Here is a 14131-nt window from a genome sequence, read left to right on the forward strand (position 1 = left end):
TCAGCACGACCGACGAATTACAAGACGCAACCACTCGCCCAAAACGGCCAAAAAATGTCCACGTAAAACACGGACAGTGGCGCAAACATGCTAGCACGCCATCAATCAAGCTAGCACGCCTCCTGCCCGAAGATAGCCGGGTTAGGCTAGGCTACACAAGTGCTACCGAAAATGAACGGATGAGAATGATGGTTTTTTTCTGATTCAAATCAACTATTTTCCATCCAAATGTGGCCCTCCAGCCCCCTTGTTCGTCCACCACTTTGATGTTCCAGTGGAGTCCCACCAGGCTCTGATGACAGCACCTTCAAGTTTTCAAGTCAGTGACAAGAGACAAGTCAACTTTTTCTTGTGACTCATTTATTGGTATATTTGTTGAAATTGCTGTCAGTTTGTGAGTGTTCCCCATTTTCCTTGTTTTTAGCCTCCGTACAGACTTCAAATGAAACCACAGGCCGTCGTTACCCTTTGGGGCACTGAGTGGCACTTGGGGCGAGGGCGCCTGAAATAGCTGATCTGACTGTAAAGACTCACAGTGAGTCGTCGTCATACCTCATAACGTAGCTATATGTAATCATGTTAAGAAATATACTGTAGGTAATCATGTAAATAACTATGTAATATACATAATCGTGTCAGCGATATCATTGAAATATACATATGTCAATATGTAATTATACACGATAGCTAAATATAATAATGACAAAAGTATATGTAATAATGTCATTATTGAAGCCTCCATCACAGTGTGGGAATATCCTCAACGAAAAAAAAAATAATAATAAAAAAGTCCAAAGCTTTATATAAAGTGCTCACACAAGACAAATAAGGAAATTCAGTATATGTGTGTGTGTGTGTGTGTGTGTGTGTGTATATATATATATATATATATATATATATATATATATATATATATATATATATACACACACACACACACACACACTCCGCATGTACATCAGCAAATATATTATGATGATGATGATGATTATTGTTCTGATTATGACATTCAGTGTGTGTACAGGAGATACTTTTGCACCAGTTTACACGGAGAACGGACCGACCGCCGCTTCCTCTTCCTGGTGGGGACACTTCCTGTTCCTGTTGTCAATTTGCAGAGGGGGATCGAATCCGTCCGTCCGTCCTCACACTGTGGAAATTAGTTTGACTTCTGAAGCACTGCGCGCACACACACACAGGAAATGAGAAGAGTAGTCTCAATCAATACTTTGTTTGGCGAGCACCTTTCATACATCATACCTACTGTACATATAAAGTTATCTAAAAAACAAACATTTGTGCACAAACAGACGCAGATGAGGTAAAAAGAAAAAAAAAGTGTGTGCATGTGCAGTTTGAGATACGTCAAACAGTTCTGATAATCAATTTTCATCAGTATTTATAATTAATCAAATGTTTTTGTTTATATATATATATATATATATATATATAGGTATTTATAATTAACCAATTAGAGCAATAAAAAAGGTCAACTATGTAAAGGTTTTAATAGTTTTTTTCGATAAAATCAATCAACCAATTATTTAATGAGGTAAATGAATAAATAATAATAATAAATAATAAATGTTTGAATTAAGCAATTGTCAGGGAAAAAATATTACAGAACTCTTGGTCTCCGTGAGCCGGATTAAAGAACGGCATATATTTTAAAAACAGTAAAAGAACCTTAAAACCATATCAAGTCACAATAATAATAATAATAATAATAATAATAAGCTGCCCACCTGCTGGTGAAACGGGCCGGATCGTATTCTTCCACTGCTGCCTGTCAACACAAATGCAAAAAAAAAAGAGAAATAATAATATTTCTAATATATAAACTATAATAAATAAATAATATAATAAATATAAAATATGAACTATAATAATAAATGCATCAAGGCTGCCACACACTGACTTCACCACACTGTTGGATTCTTGATTCTTGAAATGCTTTTCCAGACCTTTAGTGCAGCCTCTTTCAGTTCTTGTTTGTTTCTGGGGCTTTCTCCCTTCAGTCTCCTCACCAAGAGGTAAAATGCATGCTCTATTGGGTTAAGGTCCGGTGACTGACTTGGCCAGTCTAAGACCTTCCCTCATCCCCCCCCGATGAAGTCCTTTGTTGTGTTTTGGGTCATTGCCTTGTTGCACGATGAAGCGTTTCCTTATTAGTTTGGATGCATTTTTCTGTAAATGGCCAGACAAAATGGTTTAGTAGAGTCCAAAATTAATTCTGTTGCTCCCATCGTAAGTTCCATCATCGATCAAGACTAGCGAGCCCAAGCCATGACATGGCGTCCGCTATGCTTCACAGATGAGCTCGTGCGTTTCGGATCACAGGCAGATCCTTTCTTTCTCCTTACTTTGGCCTTTCCATCACTTTGCTAGAGGTTCATCTCGGTCTCATCAGTCCAGAAAACCTTCGCGGCTCATCTCGGTGCTTCTTTGCAAAATCCAATCTGGCCTTCCGATTCTCTTTGCTCTCACAATATTCATCAACTGCCGTGGATACCCTTGGCCGACCCGTTCGACGTCTGTTGCTCAGTACGCCGGTAGTTTCTTTCTTTTGCAGGAAATTCCAAATTGTTGTATTGGCTACGCCCAATGTTTGCGCACGAGCTCTGATCGATTTTCCCTCGTCCCTCAGCTTCAAAATGGTTTGCTTTTCTCTCGCCTCTCTGGTCTTCACGTTTGCTCCACAGCAAACGCAGTTTTCACAGGTGAAACCCAAAGCCAAAAACGAGCACCATCTAATGTTTAAGCAATCCATCTAAAAGGCAACACCTGAGCAACGAGAAACACTCATGTGTTCCAATACTTTTGCTCACTTGAGAAGTGGGTGGCTTCGAACAAAAGCTGCTCCGTCCTGAGTTGTGGAACACATCTCGATGTAAATACCACGAAATCAAAGCTGGAATTCTGAAAGTGTGTGTCATATTGCTCTTTTGATCCGAAAGCCAAATGTCTTCAGTATCCAACGAAAACAAAGGAATGGACCTTGGCGTTCCAATACCTTTGGAGGGGACTGCACATGCATAATTTGAGGTGGTCAGGTGTTGACGTTTTGAAGTGTTGAAGCGTTGAGGTGTGGGCGCAAAGCACAGTTGCATAAGCCGTCTTCATCAGCCGGTGACGTGCGTCGCTGCACTCTCCTACGCACCTGAACCCACCACGCCCCCCCAAAATCCAGTGCCTTTCTCTAACTCGGCAAATAGCAACAATTAGCTAAGCGGACGGAATCTTGTGTAAACGCGCGTTCGTCAAGCCTTTTAAGCTTTGATTGCTTGTCATTTGTTTCGTGAGACGCGACGCACGTTCAGACTGACGACGCGAGTCGCGCACCTGCGAGAAGCCCGCCGGCAAGGCGACGGCGTAGGAGTGCGCTTGTCTGGCGCGGGCCAGGCTGCGGTAGTTGGCGACGGCGGCGGCGGCGGCGTCGTCTCTGTCCAGGAGGTTTCCCGTGCTGCTGCTCTTCCCGGGATGGAGGCTGCAAACGAAAACGCAGGCGGCGTGATGTCGGAAACGACGACACGAGAAAAACACGGTGTCACACGTATATGACGCTGAAAAATAGGAAATGACAGTAAAAACATCACCGCACTGAATCATGTCCTAAAACGTGAAATGACACACAAACGTCACATTTATGATGTCACCTGACACTAAAAAAAGAAACTCAAACACAATGGAACGAAAAACATTACGACATTAAAAACATGTCAGATGACCGCAAAAACGGCGACGACGTCGCGCGCTCACAGTCGCCGGTGCGACGCCACTCGCCGACTTACGTGTGCGGCGGAAGTCGCCCGGCGGAGTCTCCGTCGGCCTCCGCGATGACGCGTGTGTACGAGAAGGGAAACCAGCCTCGCCTGAAGACGGCAAAAGACGGCGGCGTCAGGTCAGCGCGGCGGGCGGGCGGGCGGGCAAACTTACATGCGCGTCTCCTCGTTCTCGCCGTAGTGCCAGCCGTCTCTGGCCTCGGGCACCAGCAGCGTCACCAGGTCGCCTTGCTTGAAGCTCAGCAGCGTGCCGTTGTCGCCGGCCGCGTGCGAGAAGAGCGCCTGCACCCGCGCGCTGCCGCCGCCGCGCCCGTTCCTCTCCAGGCCCGCCGCCATCGAGCTGGAGCGGGGCAGGGTGCCGGGCGACGCTGGCAAACATACGTACGCGGCGCCCGTCATGATTTCACGCCGCGCGCACAAACATGTCGTGTGTTTTAGTTTGTGTGACCTTTTTTTTGGCTTATGTGCCACGTCACGTGACATTTTCCGTGTCTCGTGTCATATGACAAGTTTGTGTTTTTGGATGTCATGGGTTAAAAACGCTTATCGGTGTGTGATATGTTTAAGTGTCACGTGACATGTTTATCATGTTTTTAGTGTCACGTCATGATTTTTTTGTTACGTTACACGTTTCAGGGTCATGAGCTTTGTCTTTTCGTGTCACATGACATAGTTTGTAGTTTGAAGTAAGGTGACGTTTTGTAAGTTATTGCTTTCGTGTCACGTGACACAGTTGAGTGTTGCGATGTGACATGTTTCCGTGTCACGTGACATGTTTTAGCGACTTTTGTCTTTTATCGCCGTGCGACAGGAAGCGGATGTTTACTCACCCAGCGAGGTCTTGCTCTTGGCGGGCGCCGCCTTGCGTACGGGCAACGTGTTGGAGTACGACGCCTCGCCCCGGGGCGCGGCCGCCGCTTTGGACTCGGGCCGCCGTCGGTAGCGCTCGGCGCCGTCGCCGGCCGCGGCGCCGACTCCCGTCAACCTCTGCGGCGACACGCGACACATACGGTCGACTTCTCATAGATTTCCCTTCCGCAACCATTGAGGGAGTACCAACCGACTAACGAGTCGTTAGTGAGTTAGTGTGTCCCTAATCAATTGACCGGCGAGTGAATTTGCTACGAAGGAAGTTAGCGCGACCTGCGGGCCGCCGCTGCTTCTGAGCGCCGCCGGCTGCGGAGGTCCGGGCAGGGTTTTGGCGCCGGGCTCCGTCATGGCCGCCATCTGCTGGGCAGAGAACATAAAAAAAAAAAAAAAAAAAGAGTTTCAAAGACACGCGCGCACACATAAACACACACGCGTGCGCGTATAGACACACACACACACACACACACACACACACACACACACACACGCAGTGGGTTTCCCGTTAGACTGCTCACCATAGCAACGCAGTCTCCCTCAGATGAGGAAACACTTAAGGGTTACATCATCACTTGGTCTACTTCCTGTCTCCATCACGCCGTTTCCCGCCCACACACACACAAAGTAGGTCAGCCTCGCGTCGCGTCCCAAGTGCGAATAAATTCTCGTTTGCGGAGTTTGAATTTTGAGAGGCGAAAGGCGCCCCGGACCGGTCGCCGGTCATTCGCAGGGCTCACGAAGGGACGGACGACCGCTCACGCGCGCGTTTGCGTGTCAAAGAAATGACAAAAGTCATTTGAGACCCTATCCCAGCCTTGAAAGCCAAATTTGAAACCCTAACCCTAACCCCCAATTGGAAACCCCAACATGGGCTTCGAAAACCTTACTTGTTTAAAAGCCTGACAAAGGCTTCAAACCCTACCAGAAGCCAAGTTTGAAACCCTATCCTTAAACCACTAACCCATACCTTGAACCCCAAACGTTAACTTGCAATCTAACCCGGTTTGGAAGGCCGCTCCGCGATCGCGTCCTGCTCGGAGGTCAGGGGGCAACTTGGGGGCAGGAGAGCTGTCGGGTTTCATAAAGCGTCGACAACGAGGGAGCACGAAGAATAAGAAAGTTGGGAGCGGATGTGCAGCCTCGCGCAACGGGAAGCGGGTCACGTAAGCGCGTCTCATAGAAGCATTATGACGGACGCTTCCGTTGGCAACACACGCCGATGTTCGCCGCTGACCTGCGTTTGCCGCTCGCCGTGCCTGTCGAGCGTTTTGCCGCTCTGACTTTTGCGTCGGAGCTTCTTCAGCTCGTTCTGACACTTCTCCAGACTCTCGCCTTTGCTCTTGTGCTCCGTCCGGTACTTCTTGAGCGCCGCCTGCGGGGGCAGCGGAGCGCCGTCAGCTCTCAAAAACACGCCGGCGGGGTCAAAGTTCGTTCTTACGTTGAGGTAGCGAGCGTCCATCTGCACTTTCTTCTCCAGCTCCGTCAGCAGCTCGTTGTGGAACGACTTCAGCTGGAAGAGGGAGCGAAAAAAAAACATTTGCGACCGCTGGTTGAAACCCTAATCTGTGCTCATTTTAACCCTCAATGGTATCTTGAAACCTTAACAGTGTCTTCTTGAAAACATAATCTTTGCTTGCAACCTTATTTTTGGTCATAGCTTGAAACTTGAACACTGCCTTGAAACCATAATCCTTGCCAGAACCCTAATTTGAAACCCTAAGCGTGCCTCGAAAGCCTACTTCGAACCCCAACCGCACGGCTTGAAACCGTAATGTTGCTTTGAACCCTTCGACTCGATTTGGAACGCCGAACTCCAGCCGACGCGCTCCTCACGCCGTCTTCAATTGTCGCTTTGTCTTCAAAGCCTAATTTGCTCTCACGTTGAGGTGGCGAGCACCTTGCTAATGCTAACAATGCTAACGCTTCTCGAGTGAAATCGAAAAGTGCTTTTAAAGGCGACTCGAGCGTTCTCGCGCTATTTTGGCGGCAGGTTTTGCCGTGTTTGCGCTCGCTCGGCCGTCCGGCGGGCGCGCGCTCACCATCTCCTCCAGCTGGACCTGGATGCGTCTGTGCACTTCGGCCATCTGGAACAGGACCTCCCCTGCGGAGCGCAAACCAAAAACGTCAGGAGGCGCGGGCGAGGCGGGCGACGTTGCTACGCTCGCGCCGGTAGGGCGCGCGGCAGCATGCGGGATGCCGGGGAGACACCGATGAGGGGGAGGAAGAGGAGGGTGATGATGTTGAGGATGAAGACAAATATGCAAACGAACGTAAACAATCCACAAAGAAACTCAGGAGTGAGTCATGACTGGTGCGCGCGCACGTGGTACCTACATGCTGTTTCTTCTGAATATGCGGCGGGTTGCAAAACACACAAAAACAATCCGTTTCAGAAACCGGTCAAAGTGAAAACCAAAGAAAACTTGACCAGGATATGAGCAAACATTGTTGCCATGACGACGGGCGGGCGGACAAAACCGAAAGAGCACGACAACAAATTTCGCTTCTTAACGACGATTCGTCAAATGATGCCTTCAAGTCGCACGCGCACGAGGGACGCGATTCACTCTCGTCAAAACACACACACACACGCACACGCACACGCACACGCAGTTTGTCAAGTGACCCTAACTCTCTCACACACACGACTGAACGTCCGAGAGAACATTGCGGGTGACGCGACCTTGTTTGTCTCCAAACCCGACTTTGAAACCCGCCGACGCGTCTTTTGCGTAACGTCAGGCTCGACGGATGTAAGGAACGGAGCGCGGTGGCTCCGTTCCTTATTTGGTCAACGAGGGTGAGCGGAACCGCGGGAGCTTCCTGCCTTTTCTTTTCTTCTTCCGCGCGCGCGCGCACGCACGCACGCACGCCCATATTTGGTTGGCGGCAGAAGCGACAGAGCCGTCCGGCATCATCGTCCTCCTCCTCCTCCTCCTCATCCTCCAGAGGCGCGGCACTCGTCTATTTTTAGCGTGGGCCGCGTCCTCCGCACCGGCGCGGGGGCGGCGACCGCGGGACGGCATTCTCGTTCACGTCACGCGCGACAACACGACGTGATGTCACACGTTCGCCATCCGTCCGCTTCAAAAAAAATGTCCTGTTTTTAATCAGGAAAAATTGCACTTCATGAAAACATACACTAAGAACATCGAGGGCTCCAACTAACAATTTCATCTGGCAATTGTTTTTGTTTTTTTTAATTCATCAATAAATTGTATTAAAAATATATTTCTTGTCACTGCCATGTCTTTAGCGTGACATTGCGGAAAATGCACAAACAAAAATCGCTGAGCAATCGGTTGCTGGTTTGGTTGTTAACGTCGGTCAGAAAACGGGCAAAAATGGTTTTCCGCGGTCAAAGCGGACGTCGAAACGCTTGAAACTCCCATCGGAATCCCCGACGCCGACCCCGAGCCTGAGCGGAAGCCCGCGGGGCGTCTAAAGGCGTCTCGAGACCCTAACCCTCCGGCCGGCGCAAGGACTCACCGAGCTCCTCGGCGCCTCGGCTGCCGCCGGCCGCCTCGCCCATCCGCAGCAGAGCGTCGAAGTAACCCTTTGCGGCGGACGTGACACCTGCAAACACGCAATACGGAAAAGCCCGTTCAGCATTTAGTCCACATCCTTCACATTCAGCCGAAGGTCCGCGTACTCGTGCGCTCTTGTCCCTCACTAGTAAGACCGTTCAGGCCATATTCTTTTTTTTTTTTTTTTGAGGCACCTGGCTGGCTCACCTTTCAACGACACGCATTCTCCCATCCAGACTTAACCTGGAAACGTGTGCGCAACCACCTAAGAGGCGTGACTCAGTGAAGTCCGAGGGAGCCCGTAATCCCCGGAAAGCGGAATCAACCCGAGACTTGCGAATGCCGTACACATCCATTTGGAAAATGTCGCACACTTTGAATTTGAAATTAACTTCCGTAGCGAGTAAGTCGTCGCCGGTGAGACGTGTGCGCCCCTCTAACACGCTACTGTTATACATAATAATAATAATAATAAGAAGAAGAAGAACAATTAAGTAACACGTTTTTCACTCTCTGCACCGATCAAGGTTACAAATGTGTCGAGCAGGGCACCTTCGCACCTTCCTGATGGATGAGGTTAGGAACTGCTTTTGTGATCAAGGTCCATGTCATCGAGATCACAATTGGAGTCTCTCCACACTTTGTACCAAACGTGGGCGATTGGGCGCACAGTTAAAAGGGGACAGAACTCTCAGTTTTTGCTGAACTTATTTCTTGGTCTCCCCCGCGAGCATATCAAAAAAGAACCGGAGAAATGACGCTACTTTGAAGGAGCCTGCGCTTTCTCATTCCGTTTGAAATAAATCCAATCAAGATCATTGAAAAACTCGGCTTATGACTGAACGCACCTTCGAAGGTCCATCAAACGAAAAGCGGGCGAGCAGGCCGTTGTTCATCGGCGGTACCCCGCAACGAGCTTGCCCGGGCCGTCGCCGTGCTGTTAACTGATTCGAAACGCGCAATATGATGTTTCGCCTTCACGGGGCGCTAGACCTGCAACAGCCTCTCGCGGAAAAGTGCTGAAGTCGACGGGAGAATGCGCACGTCGCGGCCGCCGGGCGCGCCTTTCTGACTCGGGCAATTACGCTAACGAGGACCTTAAGCTGGACACGAAGGATACGGACTAAATGCCCAGACGACTTTCCGTACACGGAAGCGCGCGGCGGGAAGTTTGCGGCTCCACGAACAAGCAGCGGGATGCGGCGAAATGCTGAGGTCGGCGTTTGACGGCTCACTTGCGAGGATGCTTAAAAGTTCCCAAAGTTGAAGAGACGCAGCGGACGAGGAGCTCAACGCGACAAAATCGAAAGACGAGCCGTCATGCAAAAGCGCGAGGCGACGTGTCAGATGATAAACGCATTAAGAAAAGAAGATTAACATAAACACAAAAACAAGAAGCAGCAGCAAAGCTCCAGCGAATCCAGGCGGGCAAACGTGACCCTCAGTTGCACTGCAAAACATTTCATTGATGACGCACGCCATCTTTGCGGCGCCGCGATGCCGTCGAGTCGTCGACCGGCGGCCGTTTTCGAGCCTTTCGACTGATCGTCGGAGACCCGCGGGACACTGAATGGTTCCGAGGCGCGATGCCGACTTTCGCGCCCGGGCGGGGCGAGGCCCTCTTCCTCGCCGGAACCTCCAAAAACGGACTTGACGAAGCGATTCGTCGGCGGCTGGATTCCAGTCGACCAATAGAAACGCTCACAGTCGTGAAGGAGTTCAAGCTAAAAATGTCTTTTAGTTTTCGGAGGAATGCGTGCGTGACGCTAACGATGCTAACGGCTCGTTTGTTGGCAAACTCGGGTCATCGGTCAACGCGAAATATGAATTTGCTTCTCGCAAGTGTTCCGCACTCAGTGGAGATGTCTGCCGGGGTCGCAACGCGCCCGACGTTTGCGCTCTCACCGAAGCCGTCGCCCACAATGGCCGCCCGTGTTCCAAAAGCATCTCGTTCTGGATTTGACGCTTCTCTGCTCCCATTTCTCAATTCTCACGACGATTTCTGTTCTACTTGCCGGCGAACGTGTTACACACCTTCTGTCTCAGTGCGCGCACACGCACACACACACACAATTCCTCACACACAGACACAAACACTGTTAAGATCCTGTTATTATGTGTGTGTTATTTTGCCATTATTGCACCAAGCAAAGGAGAATCCTTGCCCGGATGGGGGCGCCCCGACATTTCCGGGCCCCCCAAACATCTACTCAAAAGCAAAGTTGTCATGAATTAAAAAACATTTGGCATCACTTTCGTCTCAATCGACCCGCTTCCGAACACGTGCAAATGCTTCGTCGACACGATTGTCGCGAGCGGAGCAACAAAACGCAGACAAAGCGAAGCGATGCGATGAAGACGTTCAAAGAGGCCGAGGCGGCTGACGGAGGGACGGACGAGGGCGACAAACACGACGGCGGCGGCGGCTCCGGCGACGTTCGTACTCACTGGTCAGCGCCTTCTCGTAGCTTTTGCCCATGGCCACGAAGTTCCGCAGGCACGGGTTGAACTGCTCCATGATGGACTGCGGACACAACACGCACGCGAGTGTGCCGGTTACTCAGTGGGGCGCGCGCACGCGCGGGAGGAGAAGCTGCGCCGGTGTCCGACCTCGACCGATCGCCCGCCGCGCCCGCTAATTGTTTTGTTGTCATTGTTGCCGTTTGAGCGCAGCGTGACGTCGTCGGTCACGTGACTTCAGGACCAGCTGACGGCGCCGCCGGCTCGACCTTGACTTACAACTTGAATTCATTCCCCGGCAAGTTTGGATCTCAAATCAACTTCCCCCATTCAAATGAATCGAAAGGACAGTCGTCTGTTCCAGCGGCCCACAAAAAATGTTTGGAGCAAAAAATTCTAACGAACTCGTTTAATCGTCTAATTAAGCCGAACGTCACACAAACACAAATGCAAGTGCACAAATAAACGCACACGCACGCACGCACGCGCGCGCTTCAGCACCCGCAGATTCACCCATTTGCAGAATTTCATTCGTTCGTTCGTTCGTTCGTTCATCTTCCGTGAGTCGCGGGCGTGACCAGCCATCTTCGGGCGAGAGGCGGGGTACGCCCTGAACTGGTCGCCAGCCAATCTTTCACATTTTTTTCTTTTTGGGGGGGAAGCGGTCCTGAAACGGCTTACGGACGGTTTATACTTGCTTATTCAAGAACTTGGGTTGGGTTTTGAAAAAAATTATAGAAATCTATGGGGTTTTTTTCAACGCATTGAAAACAGGCGTCAAATATCTGCGGGTTTTGGCTACTCGCGAGTATTACGCTGTATTACGATCTCACCGTAACCGTCTTTAACGATCGTTGGGCTAATCTCGTCCAGTCGAGCGGGACCGCGAAAGGTGTCGACCGGATACGAGCGTTATCGTGGCGGCAACAACGCCGATGACGTCAATTTTTTGTGTTGGGAAAAACAGAACAAAAAAAGAAATGAAAACGCATGCGGCGTGGAGGACGTTTTGGGTTTTTTGTTCTTCAAAGAGAGCTTGAGGTCACGTTGGCGTACTTTGAAAACCGCGAGCAAGCCGGCGACATAGCGTTCTGTAGCTAGCTAGAGCTAGCACGTACACATGCTGATGTGCAGTGGACGCATGCTCTCGAGCTTCAACTCAGGAGGGAACTACAACTAGATCTACTTTTAGTCGTGGACTCGTTGCAGTTGTAGCTCTAGTTCTAAAACTAGTTCTAGATCTTGTTTCTTCGTGAGTTTGTTGACACAAAAGTAAGACAAGCAGACAAATGCGTGAATCTTGTATTGTTTAAGAAGGTGGGGGGGCTTCTGTGTGTGTGCGTGCGTGTGAGATGTGATGTGATGTCATGCGTGTGTGTGTGTATGTGTGAGTCAGCGCTTACATAAAGAGCAGCATGCAGGTTGGCATCATGTTGGGGTGGAAATTGCTGCACAGCCAGGTGGCACCATCACAGACCCGATGCCCACAAATTAAACAGCGGGGGGGCGTGGGGGCATTTGCTCAATGCTGAGTGGCGGGCAGGACGTTTGGTTTCAGTCTTACTGAAGTGAACACAACATCAACGTGTGCGCAGCAGTCTTTTTCAAACGTGTGCGGTGGTGGGGGAGGGGGGGGGGGCGCTGCGGCATGCTGAGATTCCGCGCGGGACTGCCACGACAACAACAACCTCCACCAACACACGCAACTCCCTACACCCTTCATCATCTCATCATCATCATCATCACGACTCAGCGGGTCAGTCTCCACACGCACACGCACACTGGCAGCATGAGTCATCCCAAAATGTGCACGTTAGCGTCTTTGATGTGGCGCGGAGGTCTCACTCTGGCGGCCGGAGGAGCTCGGCCGCCTCACGCGTGGCGAGAGGGTCCGCTCGGGCGGGATCCCATCCGACTGATTGCTGACGCGCCATCTCACCGGTAAACTTCAATTGGCGCCCCCAACTACTTACTAACCTTCCCTAGCGATCAAAAGACAAATTCCTCGATGTCAGCCTCCATCGATTAACGACGGGCTGGCGGCTGAGATTTGTGCTGCCAACTTGACCTTTAACCCTCAACGTCGGGGGCTCACTCATTAGTCTGCACTTGACTTTAACGCCAATGTCGTTTCCCTCGCGTGACGACGACCACAACAACAACGACGAAACCTTAGCAGAGTATCAATTGACACAAACCTATCTTTCAGTTTTTCAAGTTGAGAGCGGTCGCTTGGGCCAATTTTTGCTTTGAGTGAATTGAAAACAAAACACTGGCGCAGGAAAGGTTGCGCGATGCCCTGGCATGCGCTCGCCCATTATTGAACGCGTCAAAACCAAATGAAAACACTCGTAAAGAGCCGCCGTAGGCCACGACTTGCAACCGGAAGCTCGCACGCACTAAGCCACGCCCCTTAAAGGCACACATCCAACTCACAAATACTACAGTAGGTACAGTAGTTAGACCTGATGAAACCAGTTTATTTCTTGACATTCTCTCGGATGATGTTTTTATCCAATACACAGCGATTTGTGTTTGGAGGCTGGAACAGATTATTTGCCTTTGATATTGACTTGATGAAATAATGTGTCAATTCATTCTAACTAAATTTGGCACATTTTCCACACATTTTTTAGGAACAGTTACTGTTCCGTTTTAAAAATCAAATGTTGCCTTGAGCACAAAAAAAAGATATGATGATGATGATTTAGTCATTCAATCAATAACGCTTGACCGAGAGGCCACACTTCTTTGCTTTCTTACATTTTTTAATTCTCAGCAAACGTGTCCAAAGTTGTGCATCGTTTCCATAAATGGAGATTACACAACCCTTTTTGTCGTTTTTATGTGTTAAACGTAAAACATCTATTGACGCTATTTGGTTGTTTTCCAGGAAAGGACGTCAAGTTGTCACATTTCATCACGTGCAAGCGAAAATGAAATGGACTCGATTACGCTCCGAATCCAACCGGAACACAGTATGCTGGGCGATAGACACAATAAATATGGAGAGAGAGAGACAAAATATCACCAAATATCAACAAAAAACAAAACAAAACAAAAAAAAAAAGGGTCGGTCACTCATTCATAAAAAAGAATAAGAACATTAACACGCCCCGTGTGCGTGTGCGTGTGTGTGCGCGTGCGTGTTGTACCTTGTAGACGTTCTCCGTGATCCGGTGGACTTCGTCGGTTCTGGACATGACGTCGTTGTCGGTGTCGGTGTCGGTGAGCGGCGTGGAACCGTTCCGTGTCGTGGGCTTTTCTCGTGTCTGCGCTCTTTTATAGGAAAGTCCCGCCGACACGGCACCGGCGAACCCACGCGTGCGCGCGCGTGCCGGCGCCGCCTTCGCGGAAGCTGGGAGAGGGGGACGCTGCCGACGTCACAGCCGCCGACGACCAACTCAAGCAGCCGAAAGAAGACAAATTCAAACAAATTTCACGTTCGGACCGTTTTGCCGTGTCGACGTGTGTTCGCATTTGGAGCGCAAACGC

General features: G+C 50.0%; 1 protein-coding gene across 12 annotated transcripts; it reads right to left on the bottom strand.

The window, feature by feature from the left end:
- Positions 1-327: 327 nt before the first annotated feature.
- Positions 328-13938, bottom strand: LOC133417765 (brain-specific angiogenesis inhibitor 1-associated protein 2-like). Of its 12 annotated transcripts, none has more exons than XM_061705855.1 (13): positions 13792-13938; positions 10625-10700; positions 8139-8225; positions 6689-6750; positions 6088-6159; positions 5884-6021; positions 4926-5009; positions 4613-4769; positions 3937-4150; positions 3792-3872; positions 3343-3487; positions 1746-1786; positions 331-1179 (listed from the first exon to the last, which is right to left on the bottom strand). In XM_061705855.1, the coding sequence occupies exons 1-13, from the start codon at positions 13837-13839 to the stop codon at positions 1146-1148; spliced, it is 1239 nt and encodes a 412-aa protein (XP_061561839.1). In that variant the 5' UTR covers positions 13840-13938; the 3' UTR covers positions 331-1145. The 12 variants fall into 12 exon arrangements, with proteins under 12 accessions (XP_061561840.1, XP_061561837.1, XP_061561843.1 ...); XM_061705852.1 differs by having other exon boundaries at positions 4926-5012; XM_061705856.1 differs by lacking the exon at positions 6689-6750 and having other exon boundaries at positions 328-1179; positions 3343-3563.
- Between the last annotated feature and the right edge of the window lie 193 nt (positions 13939-14131).

The sequence above is a fragment of the Phycodurus eques genome, chromosome 19, assembly GCF_024500275.1.
Source record: "Phycodurus eques isolate BA_2022a chromosome 19, UOR_Pequ_1.1, whole genome shotgun sequence".
Lineage (NCBI taxonomy): Eukaryota > Metazoa > Chordata > Actinopteri > Syngnathiformes > Syngnathidae > Phycodurus > Phycodurus eques.

Bases quoted from the DNA above. Each gene is read 5' to 3' on its own strand.
- LOC133417765 (XM_061705853.1), bottom strand. From the start codon at position 13,839: ATGTCCAGAACCGACGAAGTCCACCGGATCACGGAGAACGTCTACAAG. The intron at 8,226-10,624 runs GTGAGTACGAAC...GCGTGTTTGCAG, and splicing joins CTACGAGAAGGCGCTGACCA to GTGTCACGTCCGCCGCAAAG. The intron at 5,013-5,883 runs GTCAGCGGCGAA...TTCTCTGCCCAG, and splicing joins ACGGCGAGCGGCAAACGCAG to CAGATGGCGGCCATGACGGA.